The 18,781-nt window shown below is 42.8% G+C and overlaps 1 protein-coding gene across 4 annotated transcripts in view; it reads right to left on the bottom strand.

Annotated features, from left to right (window-relative positions):
* Window positions 1-18,781, bottom strand: part of LOC133405371 (SH2B adapter protein 2) — a 37,505-nt gene that overhangs the window by 14,699 nt on the left and 4,025 nt on the right. For 3 of the 4 annotated variants that reach the window (XM_061682242.1, XM_061682245.1, XM_061682244.1), the window contains exon 2: window positions 6,787-7,747. In XM_061682242.1, coding sequence (XP_061538226.1) covers window positions 6,787-7,716 — 930 coding nt within the window. In that variant the 5' untranslated portion in view covers window positions 7,717-7,747. Of the gene's footprint in view, window positions 1-6,786; window positions 7,748-10,735; window positions 10,843-18,781 lie in introns of all 4 variants that reach the window. The other variant, XM_061682243.1, reaches the window with a different exon arrangement.

Genomic DNA, 18,781 nt, shown 5'->3' with positions numbered 1-18,781 from the left:
TGGCACGCTGTGTTAAACATAAATAAAAACAGAATACAATGATTTGCAAATCATGTTCAACCTATATTTAATTGAATACACTACAAAGGCAAGCTATTTAATGGTCAAACTGATAAACTTTATTGTTTTTAGCAAATAATCATTAACTTAGAATTGTATGGCTGCAACACATTTAAAAAAAGCTGTGACAGGTGGCAAAAAATGGTCGAACAGTTTAAGGACAATGTTCCTCAACGTACAATTGCAAGGAATTTAGGGATTTCATCATCTACGGTCCATAATATCATCAAAAGGTTCAGAGAATCTGGAGAAATCACTGCATGGAAGCGGCAAGGCCGAAAACCAACATTGAATGCCCGTGAACTTCGATCCCTCAGGCGGCACTGCATCAAAATACATCAATGTGTAAAGAATATCACCACATGGGCTCAGAAACACTTCAGAAAACCAATGTCAGTAAATACAGTTCGGCGCTACATCCATAAGCGCAACTAGAAACTCTACTATGCAAAGCAAAAGCCATTTATCAACAACACCCAGAAACGCCGCCAGCTTCTCTGAGCCCGAGCTCATCTAAGATGGACTGATGCAAAGTGGAAAAGTGTTCTGTGGTCCGACGAGTCAACATTTCAAATTGTTTTTGGAAATTGTGGACGTCGTGTCCTCCAGGCCAAAGAGGAAAAGAACCATCCGGACTGTTATGGACGCAAAGTTCAAAAGCCAGCATCTGTGATTGTATGGGGCTGTGTTGGTGCCAATGGCATGGGTAACTTACACATCTGTGAAGGCACCATTAATGTTGAAACGTACATACAGGTTTTGGCGAAACATATGCTGCCATCCAAGCAACGTCTTTTTCATGGACGCCCCTGCTTATTTCAGCAAGACAATGCTAAACCACATTCTGCACGTGTTACAACAGCGTGGCTTCATAGTAAAAGAGTGCGGGTACTAGACTGGCCTGCCTGCAGTCCAGACTTGTCTCCCATTGAAAATGTGTGGCGCATTATGAAGCGTAAAATACGACAACGGAGACCACGGACTGTTGAACAGCTGAAGCTGTACATCAAGTAAGAATTGGAAAGAATTCCGCCTACAAAGCTTCAACAATTAGTGTCCTCAGTTCCCAAACGTTTATTGAATGTTGTTAAAAGAAAGGTGATGTAACACAGTGGTAAACATGACCCTGTCCTCGCTTCTTTGGAAACGTGTTGCAGCCATAAAATTCTAAGTTCATAATAATTTGCTAAAAACAATAAAGTTTATCAGTTTGAACATTAAATATCTTGTCTTTGTAGTGTATTCAATTAAATATAGGTTGTACATGATTTGCAAATCATTGTATTCTGTTTTTATTTATGTTTAACACAATGTCCCAACTTCATTAGAATTGGTGTTGTAATAAAACGTGTATGTATATAACAATATATATAATAATTTAGATGAATATATTTCCAACAGTCTTGTGTCTTCATTTCATAGCATGTGTGCATGTTCTTTGCTCAGCTTCCAGTCGTTTACAGTGCTGTAACTGTAGAATCGTTTTTTTTGGTAAATGTATTCTGCCCAAGGCGTTGAGAATCTCAAGTGCTGGCATCAACCAGGTGAAACACACACACCATTGAAATGGTCTAAGCAATCAGATTTTAGCTTCACCACTATGCGACTTCAAGCAGGCTGAGTCACGTTGGTATTTTTCAAGTCCTCTGATTGGTTCAGCTGAATATGTGCACGAAAACAGATTTACTGAAGAGGACGATTTTGGACATCATTAAAAATTCATCTTCAAGGCCACTTAAAAAAAAAGAAAATCAACTTTTTGGGGCTAGGTCAACCAACATATTACTGACTGGAGTGTTTTCAACCTGAAAAAGGATTTTGGGGCACTTTCAGAGCAGCATGTATGAGCTATCTTACACAGACAGGCAGGAGAAAAGAAAGTAGGTCTGCTGCCTCGCCATTAGCATCAGGAGTCCTTTTTCATTGTGATTCCTCAGAATGATCATCAAACTTTGACCTCATGCTCTGCCCGCAATAGACAGCATAGGCTAAAATCTTTCACAATTTTGCGTTGGTGGTATGTCTGCAATAGTTGCTTCTAATTAGGGCCCATTTGGGTAAATTTCCTCGAGACATTTGTTAAAATACAAGCACTAGATTTTGAAAAAAATGGGTGCTTCAAACCAAAATTGCTAACTTTGTATGCAGAATGCTTTCTCGAGACTTTGTTTTTTAATGTTTGTTCGTTTGTTTGCTTTTTGTTTGTTTGCAAGAAAAGAACCAATTATATTTTGGTGGAGAGTCACATAAAGGATTTTGTTATACTGTCACAAAATTATATTCTTTGATTTTTGCTGAAGAATGTATGAATCCTCATGACAGAGTTCACACAGGCGGTGGGTATTTACCAGGGCGTGTAATTTGGCTGCTGATCTAAACTGGGATTAGCCTTGGTGGAGGTCTGCACTCTCAACTGCACTGAAATAGAACATTAATCAACATACCAGTCCGTATGTATTTAGTCCGTGGTCTTTCACACCTGCATACCAGCTTCACATGGAACGGTACGTTGTCCATGTCCTTCTAGCATTCTATTTTAGAACATTTAAATTAGACACATGGGGTACTTGGTTTACAACGGTACTGACATATGATGTTTCGAGGTGTGCAATGAAGTAGTTTGTGATGCGGCGTAAAAATAAGTTGTCATGCAGCACCAGAAGGCACATTCAGTTACCCCCCTACTTATTAATACTGCGTCAGCATAGGCTACTAGAAACCACCGCAATTTCTGTTCCGGAGCTCCATCATAAACCAAGTAGTAATCCTTAGTAGCCAAAGTCTTAGGCTACCACATGCTTTGTTGTTTTAATGTTGTTTCAATCACAGCAATCATTTTGATGTAGTAACTTGGCAAATAGTCAGACATACACAAACATTAATCAGGAATACACAAAAATGACAGAATCTTTTTCCATTGAAAGAAAGAAGCCTTTCAATTTTGGTGAGAATTTGAATATACAAATCTATTTTGACCATTTTAGTCGCCATGGCACTAACAAAACAGTCCAAGCTAAAGAACAGGGAGGGGTGTCAAACATATTTGTCGCGGGCCACATCGTAGGTACAGTTTCCCTGAGAGAGCTGTCTGTGACACCTTATGAATGTTTAATTGCCTCATCACATTATTAATACACAACAAATTGATGATAACTAGTTTTGAAATCAGAACTCAAGGATAATAGTTTGTTCAACTATTGGTTGTTGCTTGCAATAGCGCAACATTATTATTTATTACATATAACAATTTAAAATGTTGTTACAGATTTTAGAAACAATTATGGAAGTTGTTGATTTGCTTTCGTGGGCCACGTAAAATGATCGGATCTGGCCCCCGGGCCTTGAGTTTGACGTCTGCTATAGAATCATAATGGCATCACCAGTTTGCTCAGCATCCGACACAAACCCGAAAGTAATAGGCTAACTATCCATTCATTTTCTATAGCGCTTGCGCTCATTAGTGAGCTGGAGTCTATCCCAACTGACCTTTAAACAACCCAACCTACACCCTGGACTGGTTGCCAACCAATCGCAGGGCATATAAACAAATATTACAATCATTGATACTAACGTTCACACCGACGGACTTTTCAGTCCACAATGAAATTAGCATGTATTTTTTTGTAATCCGGAGTACCCGGAGAAAAGTCACGCAAGCAAAGGAGAAAATGACGAAAATCAAGTAAACATTTTTTACACCACTTATCCTGTTCGGGTTCACAGGGAGCTGGAGCCAATCCCAAATGAGTTCAGGAGAAAGGTGTTACACACGCTGCAATGTCGCAGTCAATCATAGAGCACAGTAGGGACAGACCACGATTCATACTCCCACGCTACTTGTATCAAAGTCAGGCAAGTGTACCAGGACTAGAACATTAGTGACTGTAGGCTGACTAATAAAACACTCCGTTTTGAGCCAAAGCAGAGGTCTACGCTCTATGGAGTCACTATGGCATTGTGGAAACAAAAGAGTGATCTAATGGTGACTAAAGATGTTTGCAAAGTACTGCTACTACTACTGTATGTAAGACAAAAAAAAAAGATTTTCAGGGAGGTTCAATTCCACATCTATATTTTAATCAATTATTTCAAAGTTATTGTTTCCCCTGATGGGATAGCGGATGGTGTGTGGTCAGCGAGCCTGTGCTGTGTCATCATGCAGCAGCCAGGAAGGAGACTGCGCTGGTCACTTTAATGATCTGACACAGCTGAGTGTGCCCTCCAATGATGTGAACAGGACAGTGGACCGGTCATGAAGCTTGTCCTTATTTCTGGAAGTGCTTCTTTCGCATATTGACGCTAATAGAACACAGCATGTGAGAGTGCTGAGGAACAACTATTTTGGTTCTTCTCCCTGTTGTCACCGCATGCCCAAGATGAGGAAGCGATACATTCAGATTTATGCAACACCAGTGGGAAACTTTGCAAAGTGCTAAGAGGGGTTAACATGATAGCTTCTTTCTTTCCATCTCCAGACCCCTCAATCAGACCCCCCCATGACCGTCTTGCAACCACCTGTGCCATCTTCACCCCACGTTCCCAGCACACACTCAGCTGCACGGCCATGTGGCCATCTCAAGGTCACGGGCAACAATCTGGAAATCCCACGCGGACAAAGGTGAAGAGCATTTCTTTAGTGCTAATCTTATAAACAGAAAAAAAAAACAAGGACTCTGATTACTTCTTCTGTTGCTTACTCACTCTACTCAGAGAATAATAATATGGTCCAAACACATGTTTGTTATTATATATTATGATCATAGGCTGGTTTAAGGTTTTTGAGCTATTCAGAATTGCACAGAGGACCGTAGGACTTTAACAGAAAGTGCAAAAAGAGTCATTGATAATGACATCATGCACGTACGTGCGCTGATTGCATTTTAAACATTTTTTTCTAATGGACAGCGCAAACTCGGATGGTTTGGACATGTCCAGAGGACAAATAGTGAGTACATTGGCGGAAGAATGATGAGGATGGGAAGTCACTGAGAGTGTAGCATTCGCCTGACTACGGTGCAGGCAGCGTGGGTTCAGGTCCCACTCATTGACGGTGTTAATGTGAGTGCGACTGGTTGTCCGTGTCTAAAGGTGCCTTGTGACTGACTGGTGACCAGTTCAGGGTGTAGTCTGCCTTTCGCCCCAAGTCAGCTGGGATAGGCTTGCAGCACCCCATGACCCTGAAAAGGATGAGTGGTGTTGAGAATGGATGGATGGATGGATGGATGGATGGATGGATGATGAAGATGGAGCTAGAGAGCTAAAGGAAGACCTAAGAGATGGTTAATAGATGTAGTTAAGGAAGACATGATGGCAGTTGGCATTTGAAAACTGGACGCACAAGATAGGCTGCCATGGAATAAGATGACACGCTGTGTCGACAGTTAATGTGACAAGCCGAAAGGAAAAGAAAAAAAAGATATGGGCATACTCATCCATCCATCCATCCATTTTCTGAGCCACCTCTCCTCACAAGGGTCGCGGGAGTGCTGGAGCCTATCCCAGCTATCTTCGGGCAGTAGGCTTGGTACACCCTGAACTGGTTGCCAGCCAATCGCAGGGGCATACTCATATGAAGACCTATTTGAAATTAATGAACCCCCCACAAAGAAAATGCAGCTGTTGACAAAGATGATTTTTATTCGATTACTCAATTGATTTATGGGATTATTGGTAGAGTCCTCGATTCTAAAAATATTCAAAAGCTGCTCCACTAAAAACTACGTAAATCGTCGCTGTGAGGCAGAAACACCCTCTAAATATAGTCAAATTTATATTTTTTCAAAAATCAATACTATTGGTCTGTCCCTACTTTGTCTGTTATTTTTAGGCAATAGTAACTTATTTAAAGTGTTTAAAAAATAGCTTGAGAACAAATTCAATGACACCTTTGAATGCTCAAAATATCTGGGAAGTGTTGTAAAACTATCCCTCGTTTCTCATTCTGTGGAAGCCGTGTGCAATATTTGTTACCTATATTTAAAGTGTGGATGCTTTTTAGACAAGAAGTAAAAATAGTAAGGTTAGATACATTTGCGTAGGCTTGTTTTGTTCATATCGACTGCTGTAATGCTTTGTTGCAGAAGGAAGCTCATGGCTAATGAGGCAAGTGCATATATATTACTATCCGCCTAACACAAGGGTTTAGTCAGCCTGTTGTTTTATTTATTGCATCACTCATGGGTGTAAGACCTTTAAAAATAGTTTGGGAAGATGACTTAACATAGGCATTTGCTTCTGTGACGTACTCAAGACCTTTTATATGGTCAGTGGCTCGGCATAAATGCAGATTATGGCGAGGGCAGCTGGCACTGGCAACATGTCCTGCCGTTTTAATCAATGACAGCATAATAAAAAGGCGTTGTTTTTTTTAGCATATTTAATAAGTGATTAAATATGGTTTTGGGGAGGTGTTGTGTTGATGTTAGTGTGCAACAGTATATGATAGCAATATAAGGTATGATGCCAACTACAACACAGCGGTGTTTGAGAATTCATTCAAAATGGTGTTTTTTTTTTTTTACATTTGCTGAAAAGTATTCACTTTGGAGGTGCAAGGATCCACCCAACAGCGAAGAAATGAGAAAATATGATAGCAGACCTACACTTTTACACTAACACCACAGATACAGAATCATTGGATTAGAATGTGAAGGTGCTCCTCATGTTTGCCCATGGAAGAAGCTGTATACCTAATACGGACAATGACGGTAGCATGCAACAACGTACCTTCGGCGGCACGTAGAACTCCAACAAGAATCTCTCGGGCCCTTCGTCCCTCTTGCTCTTCCTCAGCAGCAGGCGGCACTTCTGCCACTGCGCGGCGCCCATGCAGTTGGTGTCGTCGGCCACCATGAACCTGAGTGCCCCTTCCCTCTGGATCTCCACCATTTCGGCCTTGTGCCCCTGGGAGCCTCTGGGTAGTCGCAGCTTTTGGGACCACTTCTCTCCCACCGCCGCAGTCGTCGTCTCACCTCCAGCAGATCCTCCTCCAGTCCCATTAGGCTTCCTGGCTGCGGAGGGACCGTCTGGCTCGGGGGAAGCGCGGCGATGCCACATCTCCTTCACCCCATCCACTACGCACAGGCTCATGTTCCTAAGCGAGAAGCCCTTCTTGAACCGAGCTTTTGGGTGGCTCACCGACACGTCCTCGGAACTCCGGGACTGACCTAGGGCGGACACCTTGTGTGTGGGCTGAGGGCCGTGGGCGCCGGCCGTGGTGCTCCCTCCGCCGCCTTCTATCCCGCCCCCTCCGCTGTCCATGCTGTCCAGAGATTCGCTAGAAGCCCCGGCGTCCTTGCGTCTCTGGTAGAGCTCGTGGCTGTAGGACAAGGGACAGCCCTGTATCCCCAGGAAAGGAACAATGCTGTACTTGGGCGCGACGTGGAAGCCGTCCCTCCCCGGCGAGGATGCCCGGTTTTCCCTGGCCTGGCTCAGAACAGCCGAGAAACACTCCAGGAAGTGTTGGGCAAAGTGTTGCGAAAAGCTGGTGTCAGCGCCGGGTGAGTCGTAGCACGGGTTTTCTGACAGGAAGCGCTGGAACTTGTCAGCGAAGTCTGCAGCCGAGGCTCGGGCGTGGAGTTCGCAGAACTCTCGCCAGTCGGGCAGCGGGCATGAAGAGGAGAGTTCCGGGCTACCGGACACCGCCGCTCCGTTCATCACTGGGCCATGCCAACCCACCGAGGAGAGGCTGAAGGGGAGAAGAACAAATCAAAGGCATGAGATCTTTGACACACATGCTAATGTGTTAGCATGCTAAAATGCGCAACATTTAATGGACAAACACAAATATGGTGTTTCACGATTTTATTTTCAAAGTAAGTGCTGACATTCCAATAGATTTACTGTACGTACCCTATGATGTGTCATTGAGTTGGGCTACTTTTTATGTTGGCCTATGTTGTGCTTTAACCACAAGTGTTGAAGTTGCTGATTTCTGCTGCCTCGTCTTGTCATAGCGCATGCAGAAACTGCTACTTGCCACAATGGGTTCCCACAAGCAAACTCAGCACTCCAAGATTTTTTCCCACATTTACTGACAGTTCAAACTTGGCAGAGGTCTGCTAATGCTAATGTATTGGCATACCAATATGTTAAATGCTAACATTCTAGCAGATTTAGCAGATTGTTTATTAGCATATTGATAACCTATATCTAACATACCCACAACGTTAGGAAGAATACTGACTTATACATTCACGTGCATGGATGTAAGAAGAGGCATAATGTACAACTTAAAAGTCATTTTCTAAATTACTGCTTGGTGCTCTCGAGGAGGATTTACAAACACGTTGTACCTCTGTGATGATTAGTTTTGGCAAGCTCTGTAAACATGGCGTGTAGAGTAACGCAATTTTTCTAAACTGGAAAAGACAAAGCTGTATTTTGGGAATGTGAAGATTATGTTCAAAGCCCTCATTGGCATTAGCTTTCTAGACACATTTGCTAACTAGGCACTCAGTAGAACAAATACCTCCACCAAGGCCAAACAATTCTATTTGAATCAGCATTTAGGCCTGTCAAGATAACAATTTTTGAGGTTACCGATATATTTTTCCCAAAACTATCACGATAAAGCTGAATGATTTTTTAATGCCTCTGAAAAAAAAAAGGCCTGCCCTTATATTATTTGTTTTATTTTATTGCTTTTAAATCAGTATTGTTGTTATTATTATTCTTGCTGTTATTATCCTTCTTGTTTTTCAATTAAATTGTTTTTCTTTACTCTGTGATATGTATTCCGCTGGGTCTAAAATAAAGAATAAAGAGCTGCAATACTAGTTTGGTTTAATATGGAGCCTTCTATTCCGATTATAATTGCTTTAGAAGCCCAAACCGAATGAAAATGCTCCATATAAACACCTCATTCGGAATAAATTCGAATCAGAATGGAATTTCATTTGGTTTCACAGGGGTGGGATATTCCTTTTTCAAAGTGTTCAGAAGTAAATTTTCACCATTTGAAATAAGAGCCAGGAGATCTTATTTTTAACTACTTATAAGTTGTTTGTAATCAAGCATTTTTTTAAAATAAAGGTATAAAAACAATCCCAACTACTCTTCTGAATAGATGACGGACCTCCTTCTTGATAAATGACGTGACGTTCACGATGAAGTGCGCATGTCGTATGGCTATTCCGAGTAAATGTGGCGCCAACACGTGCAAGAGTGTACCAGTCCGCCGGCACCCACTAGTGGCTAATGACACAGCCGTCCAACTCGCTCACGTGTGATCCGCGCGCCGGCTCAACACAACAATGACAATTTATCGAGTCTGGAAAAACTATCGTGTCCATTTTATTTATCGAACAATAAGTCAAAATTGTAATTATCCTGACAGGCCTAATCAGCATTAAAATTCCTCATAGATACTTACAAATACAAAGAGACTTCTGCATATGCCTGAATACAATACGATACAGTTTTGACAAAGGCACAGATCCTCATCTTTATCAAAACACACACCAACATTTAATTTACTTTTTTAATCGATGCCCATCCCTCCAAAAAGTGTCATGGAAAGGGTTTACACCCGAGTAGTTTTGTCGAACCATGAAAAAAGTGAGAAATTATTACATTCTTGATTAATAAACAATACATGTGAGACATTTTTTAAAAGTTGATTTAATATCAAGTGGTTAACTCATATTGCTACCTTAAAATTAAGTACAAATCCTTCTTTTATTTTTGTTTTTACAACAAATCCCTGTCTAACACATGACTGAATCATCAACAAATGTCCAATTTCATACTGGATCTAATTCAAAACAGTGCTGCTTTGAATCTTTGCCATGTCATCCCCTCTCCCTTAATTTCCTGTTATTCTTCTGCTATTGTCGTTTAATAAGAGCAAATGGGAAGCTGGAAACCCGAAGAAACGGCGTGTTCAAAAAGGCAATCGCTGGGGCCTGGCGCAGCTATGAGCTTGCCCAGCTCAACTTTCGTGACAAGCGATCGGATTATGGTGACGGTCTGCTCGTGGGTTCTGTCAGAGCACTTTAATGGACTCTTGGTGGCCCATTCATCTCATTCACTGTTGTTTGGCTAACTGATAAGCGTGTTTGCAAAGCATAGTCGCCACACTTATCCCTGCATTCCTGGTCCGTGTGTAGCACTCATTGCATCCATAGCTGAAATGTATCAAGGCTGAGTAAAAGAACCAGTACTTCGAGTGTTAGCATTGTTTTGGCTAGCAATGTTTTGGCAAGTACACCCTCACAATGGTATTGGTATTGCTAATGATTTTCATCCATCTATTTTCTTTTGGCCAGCACAGTGGACGACTGGTTAGCACATCTGCCTCACGGTTCTGGGGCCCGGGGTTCAAATCCCGGCCCCGCCTGTGCAGAGTTTGTATGTTCTTCCCGTGCCTGGGTGGGTTTTCTCCAGGCACTCCAGTTTCCTCCCACGTCCCAAACACATGCGTGATAGGTTGATTGACTCTAAATTGCCCATAGGTGTGGATGTGAGTGCGAATGGTTGTTTGTTTCTATGTGCCCTGCGATTGGCTGGCGACCAGTTCAGGGTGTGCTGGGATATGCTCCAGCAGCCCACGATCCTCGTGAGGATAAGCGGTAAGAGAAAATGGATGGATGGATTTTCTTTGGCGTTTGTTCTCATTAGGATCACGGGTGAGCTTAAAAATGTTTGAAAGTTTCACATTTTATTCCAAACTTACCACACCGGTGTGCTTGGTCATGGTAGCATTGTTGACGTACAGGCGAGTCACTTTCATGAGCCGCGAGGAATTAGTGTGCTTCCTAGTTCCAAATCCGTTGCCAAAGGCTTGACAAAAAAACAAACACAAAACAAAAAAACAGTTACTGTACCGAAAATAGCATGTTCCAGACTTAAAGGACAGCAAAGCCATGCTGCTCTTGCTCAAATTGAATCTACTAGTATTGTATATCTGGGACCCGGAAATATGCCAGTCCCATTCTCTGCCTGCATTGTGCCACAGTGCCAGTAAACAACAGCCGCCAAATCTGGAATTGACAGACTTTGCCAACGGCATTGTAAATGACAAATGGAAACTATTCTTGCACACATTGCTCAGTCCCAACGGTCCGTTTTATCAGATATGCTTTACATCGGGGTCTATTTTATCGAGGTTCCACTGGACAAAACAAATTGACAGTTGAACAGCCAACCTGTTTTGTCAACCTCAAACGAATTGTGTTAACTTCTAGTGGCTCCACTGTATTATGTTCAAACTGCAGTAGTGACACACTCTGAAAAGCCTTTCTTCCAAACATGCTTTGGGACAAAAACACTATTATGTTGCTATAATTCCACATTGTATTGGATATCATAGGATTAAAGTATTTTTTCATAATATTCATTAAAGAAAAATATGTTTTCCCCAAGTTACAGTGTTCCCAGTTATATATGGTTAGATATGTAATGTTAAAACTGATAAACTTTACTGTTTTTAGCAAAGAATCATTAACTTAGAATTTTATGGCTGCAACACGTTCCAAAAAAGCTGGGACAGGTGGCAAAAAAGACTGAGAAAGTTGAGGAATGCTCATCAAACACCTGTTTGGGACATCCCAAAGGTGAACAGGCTAATTGGGAACAGGTGGGTGCCATGATTGGATATAAAAGGAGCTTCCCTGAATTGTTCAGTCATTCACAAGCAAAGATGGGGCGAGGTTCACCTCTTTGTGAACAAGTGCGTGAGAAAATAGTTGAACAGTTTAAGGACAATGTTCCTCAACGTACAATTGCAAGGAATTTAGGGATTTCATCATCTATGGTCCATAATATCAGCAAAAGGGTTCAGAGAATCTGGAGAAATCACGACATGGAAGCGGCAAGGCGGAAAACCAACATTGAATGCCCATGACCTTCGATCCCTCAGGCGGCACTGCATCAAAAACCGACATCAATGTGTAAAGGATATCACCACATGGGCTCAGGAACACTTCAGAAAACCAATGTCAGTAAATACAGTTCGGCGCTACATCCATAAGCGCAACTAGAAACTCTACTCTGCAAAGCAAAAGCCATTTATCAACAACACCCAGAAACGCCGCCAGCTTCTCTGAGCCCGAGCTCATCTAAGATGGACTGATGCAAAGTGGAAAAGTTTTCTGTGGTCCAACGAGTCCACATTTCAAATTGTTTTTGGACATTGTGGACGTCGTGTCCTCCGGGCCAAAGAGGAAAAGATCCATCCGGACTGTTATGGACGAAAAGTTCAAAAGCCAGCATCTGTGATTGTATGGGGCTGTGTTGGTGCCAATGGCATGGGCGACATACACATCTGTGAAGGATCCGTTAATGCTGAAAGCTATATACAGGAAACTTATGCTACCATCCAAGCAACATCTTTTTCATGGACACCCCTGCTTATTTCAGCAAGACAAAGCCAAACCACATTCTGCACGTGTTACAACAGCGTGGCTTCGTAGTAAAAGAGTGCGGGTACTAGACTGGCCTGCCTGCAGTCCAGACCTGTCTCCCATTGAAAATGTGTGGCGCATTATGAAGCGTTAAATACGGCAACGGAGACCCCGGACTGTTGAACAGCTGAAGCTGTACATCAAGCAAGAATGGGAAAGAATTCCACCTGCAAAGCTTCAACAATTAGTGTCCTCAGTTCCCAAACGTTTATTGAATGTTGTTAAAAGAAAAGGTGATGTAACACAGTGGTGAACATGACCCTGTCCCAGCTTTTTTGGAACGTGTTGCAGCCATAAAATTCTAAGTTAATGATTATTTGCTAAAAACAATCACATTTATCAGTTTGAACATTAAATATCTTGTCTTTGTAGTGCATTCAATTAAATATCGGTTGAACATGATTTGCAAATCATTGTATTCTGTTTTTATTTGTGTTTGACAATGTCCCAACTTCATTGGAATTGGGGTTGTATTAAATTGTCATGAGTACCAACTGTACAGTGTAATTTCAAACCGTGAATGCTGTCCCCGAGCAAACGATAGCGACATCTGCAGAGAAGCATTGCGCTGTAACACACATGTTGATCCCATTATTTGATTCTGTGAAGCATGAACATGAAAGGATATCAAGACGGAAGTGGGCAGGCCCAGCGACACACACACACGCACACGGGGACACACACGCACGCACACAAAGAGATGGCAAACATTCCACACGTGGTTAAAGATACAACATACGACACACACGTGCGGACATTCCCGGATTTTCCTGGGAAAGCAGCTTGATTGTTAATCCGTCTTTTTGGGAACAATTAGCATGAAATCGCCTCCACTAGAATTAAGGATAATATACAATGTAAGAAATTGTAAAGGCAAAATAAACCATCTAAAATTGTTTAAATTTTGAAATACTACAACTACTACGATTGGCTGGTGACCAGTTCAGGGTGTACCCCGCCTCTCGCCCGAAGATAGGTGGGATAGGCTCCTGCACGCCTGCGACCCTAGTGAGCATAAGCGGTACGGAAAATGGATGGCTATTATCATTATTAACCATGTCTTGATGGAATACAGGAAGAGGTACTCTTAACGCAGTCTTACGTTTGCTGTCTAAGGGTTAGACAGCAAACTTACGCAACACGCCCGAACCCCACTGGAATGGACCATCGCGGAAAATAACAGTTGCTGGCTCACACCCGTACATTAAGCGATTGAAGCCTGCACATCTATCGATGCGCAGGCTTGCAGCGCATCTATCGATGTGAAATGGATGGATATTAATGTACAGTCCACATGATCTAAACCTTTATTGACATTCATTCATTCATTTTCCTACCCGCTTCTCCTCGCGAGGGTCGCGGGCGTGCTGGAGCCTATCCCAGCTGACTCTGGGCGAGAGGCGGGGTACACCCTGAACTGGTCGCCAGCCAATCGCTGGGCACATATAAACCAACAACCATTTGCAATCACATTCATACCTACGGGCAATTTAGAGTCTTTAATTGACCTACCATGCATGTTTTTGGGATGTGGGAGGAAACCGAAGTACCTGGAGAAAACCCACGCAGCCACGGGGAGAACATGCAAACTCCACACACGCGAGGCCGAATTTGAACCGCAGAACTGAGAGGCAGATGTGCTAACCAGTCATTCACCGTGCCGCCTCTTTATTGATATATGTAACAAAAAGTAACGATACTACAGAGGTCTAGTGAAAGAGCCTTTAATTGTTCTGCTTGTGACTATACCTCGTTAGCATAGATAGATGAACAAAGATACATTAATTGATGTAAATAAACCATTTTCAGACCAATTAAGTTAAATCAGATCATTTCCAGCGACAGACGTGATGATCTCTCACAGCAATCACTGAACTAAACAAACACGATGAAACAACATAAACACCTGGCTGGCTCAGGAGACATTGCCGAACTTGGCAACAGTCTATCCTATCCTATCTGTTTGAATGTGTATTCATTTAGCCATTAGTTGCACATCAGGCCCTCGTAAACGAAGACTTTACATGAAGGTGGTGATAAATGAATCAATCCCCTTGAATGTACCATCTACATTCATGAATCTATCACAGTGTCTCCATCCATTCAGTGTGTGTGTGAGCAAGTCAATAGCCATTCACCTATTTAAAAACCTGCACCGGGCCAACTTTCCACTCATTAAGCAAAACAACAACAACAAAAACACTTAAGGTACATTTGTCAAACGGCACACACGGATGAGAATGTGCCACTGTAATGACTGCACACGACACACACACACACACACACATACACACACTCCCAGAGTCAGCATGAAACTTAAGCCGTGGGACGGAGGAAGTGGACAGCTCTGTCTCAGCACACTTCAGCCTTATGGTGCATAATGATCGACAGTCAGGAGAATGATCTATGAATGAAAGAAGGAGCCAGAGGACGGCTGGGAAGGAGGGTTGCATGTTTTGGCTGCAGCTGCTAAAACAATCCAGTGAGTGAGTGAGTGAGTGAGTGAGTGAGTGAGTGAGTGAGTGAGTGAGTGTGTGTGTGTGTGTGTGTGTGTGTGTGCGTGTCTGTGCGCGCGTGGAGCTGGGATACAACGCGAAGGACCGAGGGGAGCGGAGGTATCCCCCTCAGCTTTCAACCTCAGGGCCACTGGATCCTTTCCTCCTTCCGCTATCTCCTCCCTATCTGTTGTTCAGATCCACCACTACTGTGCCTCCTCCACCTCCACTTCCTCACCTCCCCTGGGGGTGAGGAGGGCCTGATATCTCCATCAGATGCTTGGGAGTTGTGTGTGTAACAGTGCGGAGGAGAGGAAAGTAAAGTGCAGCCTGGAAAATCCTCCTCTTCTTCGTCTTCATGTATATGAGGAAGGCCTCCAGGGGTGACATATGCTTAATGAACACAGGTCGGGGAGCATTTACTGTGCTTTTCTACTTCACGGCACACACTCAGTCAACTGTTTTTTTTCACTTTCCAAACTGTACTGCAGGGAAGCTGTGAAAATCCTGCCGCAGTGAAGACATCCGTTGGAACGAGACACGCTAACAAACAGCAACAAAGGGACCGGAGGATAGAATTTAGAAAGAAAAGAAAATGAGTCACTGCAGCAAAGCGGACATTGTGGACACTGTGCCCGTCCAGAGCTAAGCTGCAGCACCAGGCTAAGCTAACATCTACGAACTAAGTCACAGCTGCCCAGACGATATATTGTCCCAGAAACTATCACGATAAATTATATTATGTTGTTTTTTTTAATTCCTCTGAAATCCTGAAAAATCAGGCCCACCCGTTTTATTTTGTATTTATTTTTTTAATTGTGCTTTTAAATCAGTATTGTTATTATTGTTGTTGTCGTTATTATAATTTCCGTTCTTGTTTCTATATTAAATTGTTTTTCTTTACTGTGTGATATGGATCCCCCTGGGTCTGAAATAAAGCATAAAGAGATGCAAGACTAGCCTTCTATTCCGAATATAATCGGTTTAGAAGCCCAAACCGAATGAAAATGCTCCATACAAACACCTCAGTTGGAATAAGCAGGCAAAATCTGAATGGAATTTCATTTGGTTTCACAGGGGTGGAATATTCCTTTTTCCAAACTGTTCAGAAGTACATTTTCGTCATTCGGAATAGAGTCGGGAAAAGCTTTATCTACACACGTAAATGCGCGGTGACACCAACGTTTACGCACGCCGTAATTTTTGGCGGCTCCCGATGGAACTCGAATGTGACGGAGATCTTGTTTTTAAGTACTTAGAAGTTGTTTTTAATCAAGCGTTTTTTTTGTTTTTTTTTAAATAATAGTATAAAACTACTGCGCTGAATAGACGACAAACCTCCATCTTGATGAATGACGTGACGTTCACGACGAAGTGCGCATGTCATACGGCAGTTCCAAATAGTGCAGGTGTATATACCCGATTGGAATAGATCACCTCACACGTAAACAGTTGACCAGAGATCTTCGATCAGAATGACCATAAAGTCTCCACATAAACCCAGCTACTGTGTGGTTGGTTTGCTGAAAACGATTCCTTCGCCTGTCAATAAAGATGTTGATGTTCACTGTAGTCAACTACTGGCTGAATAGCCTGTGCCACTGAGGTTATGCTTAATAAACAGTTAACGGTCCCGTGTTTGTGTTAATTGTGTCTCTGTTGTCTGAATCTAGGCGTTGCACATGGAGCAAGATTGTGCCGTATTGGACGGAGCCAACATCGGCAAGAGTGTTCCGGTCCGCCAGCGTTCCATGAGCCCACGAGCAGCTAATGACACAGCCGTCAAACTCACTCACTGTGTGATCCGAGCGCCGGCTCCCCACAACTATGACAATTTATCGACTCCGGAAAAACTATAGTGTACATTTTATTTATCGAACGATAAGCCGATATAGTAATTATTGTGACAGGCCTAGCTGCAGCCCTATGAAGATTTTTTATTTTTTTATTTGAACAAATAAGTTTAAATATTTTTACAAATATTTTTTATGAGCTTTCTATCCAAACACAGACACGCACGTATGCACGCACCCACCCACCCACACATATGCATCCCCCGCCCTGCAAGTTGCTTCATGCCAGCAGGACGCCTGCAGTGATCGACTAATGAGCACGATTGGTCATGTCGTGCGCTCACCCCGGGGGGTTTGGGTCCGGCCATGTTTCCTAAGATTAGCCTGCACTGCACCGCACGCACACACACACACACCTCGCAGCACACAGAGTACAGTACATTGTGGCAAGCACCCTCGTTGTGAATTCATTGAGGATGTTTTCTTACATAAGATGTAAATATGGCTGTAGAGTGAGGACATTTGAGGACAAAACAGATGCCATGTTGCAAACCACCCACCCACCCACACACACACACACACACACACACACACAAACATTCATACACAAAGACGGTAAAACAATGCATTGATTGGAACATGATGAGCAGCATTGATTACATTAATAAGGATTGCTGTAGTATGCAAGCATGCGGCTCTGACACTGCGTGGAGACAAAAATAATGACTGACGAGAATGTCAAAGATGGCAGATAAGAAGCAGCGGGACAAGAAACAGAAGTTAGGGGTCATCAGTAATAGCCCTAACCCACCTTCCTTCCGCTGACCTTTGATCAGACCGAAACTAACCTCCATGGTGCAACTGGTTAAGAAGTTTGGGCGGGACCAGCAAGGAAGAGAAAGTCTCACACAGCCTTGATCCGGACATACTGTAGATACATACTATCCATTTAGATAGAGGCCTGTGCTACATCAGAATCAGAATCATCTTTATTTCGCCAAGTATGTCCAAAAAAAGAACACACACAAGGAATTTGTCTCCGGTAGTTGGAGCCGCTCTAGTACGACAACAGATAGCCAATTGACAGAGAACACTTTTGAGACATAAAGACATTGACAAAAACAGTCACTGAGCAATAAAGGGTTTGTAGTTATCTGGTAGCGGCACGGTGGCGACTGGTTAGAGCGTCGGTTCAATCCCCGGCCCCGCCTGTGTGGAGTTTGCATGTTCTCCCCGTGCCTGTCTGGGTTTTCTCCGGGCACTCCGGTTTCCTCCCACATCCCAAAAACATGCATGGTAGGTTAATTGAAGACTCTAAATTGCCCGTAGGTGTGAATGTGAGTGCGAATGGTTGTTTGTTTGTATGTGCCCTGCGATTGGCTGGCAACCAGTTCGGGGTGTACCCCGCCTCTTGCCCGATGATAGCTGGGATACGCTCCAGCACGCCCGCGACCCTAGTGAGGAGAAAAGGCTCAGAAAATGGATGGATGAGTATGCCTATATCTTTTTTTTTTTCTTTTCCTCTGGTAATGCCGGTACAATTTTCTTTTTCTTTTTGACAAATTCTCTAGCACTCAGAGCAGTTTGAATGACTAATATAGCAATAGTCCGGTGCAATGACAATTGTGCAAAGAGCGCCGAGACTTCAAGGAGTGTATGCAAGTTTAAAGTGACTGGTAGGGCGATAATCTGGGAAAATGTTGATTGTGCAAATGTTGCAGATAATCCTCAATCAGTGTGCAAGTGCGGCAGATGCTACTCTGGCATGAGTGGCCAGTATTGGTCAACAACAGATATGCAAATAATGCAGCGTTGCGAGACTACTACAGTGAGTGCACAAGTATGTATAATTGGCCCGACAGAAATTTCACAAAGTTGAACTTTTGACAAGGGAAAAATATCAAATACTAGCTATCACACAAATTGTTGTGTATGTAATGTAAATCACATCATCATCTGCTTATTATTATTTCCTTTGTCACTGCCTGTTGAAGCTCTAATTATTTTGCCTTTTTTCAGCATTGTTATT

The sequence above is a fragment of the Phycodurus eques genome, chromosome 7 (genome assembly GCF_024500275.1).
Source record: "Phycodurus eques isolate BA_2022a chromosome 7, UOR_Pequ_1.1, whole genome shotgun sequence".
Taxonomy (NCBI): Eukaryota; Metazoa; Chordata; class Actinopteri; order Syngnathiformes; family Syngnathidae; genus Phycodurus; species Phycodurus eques.
Note: the sequence above shows the minus strand (reverse complement) of the source record. Positions and strands in the feature narration are given on the sequence as shown.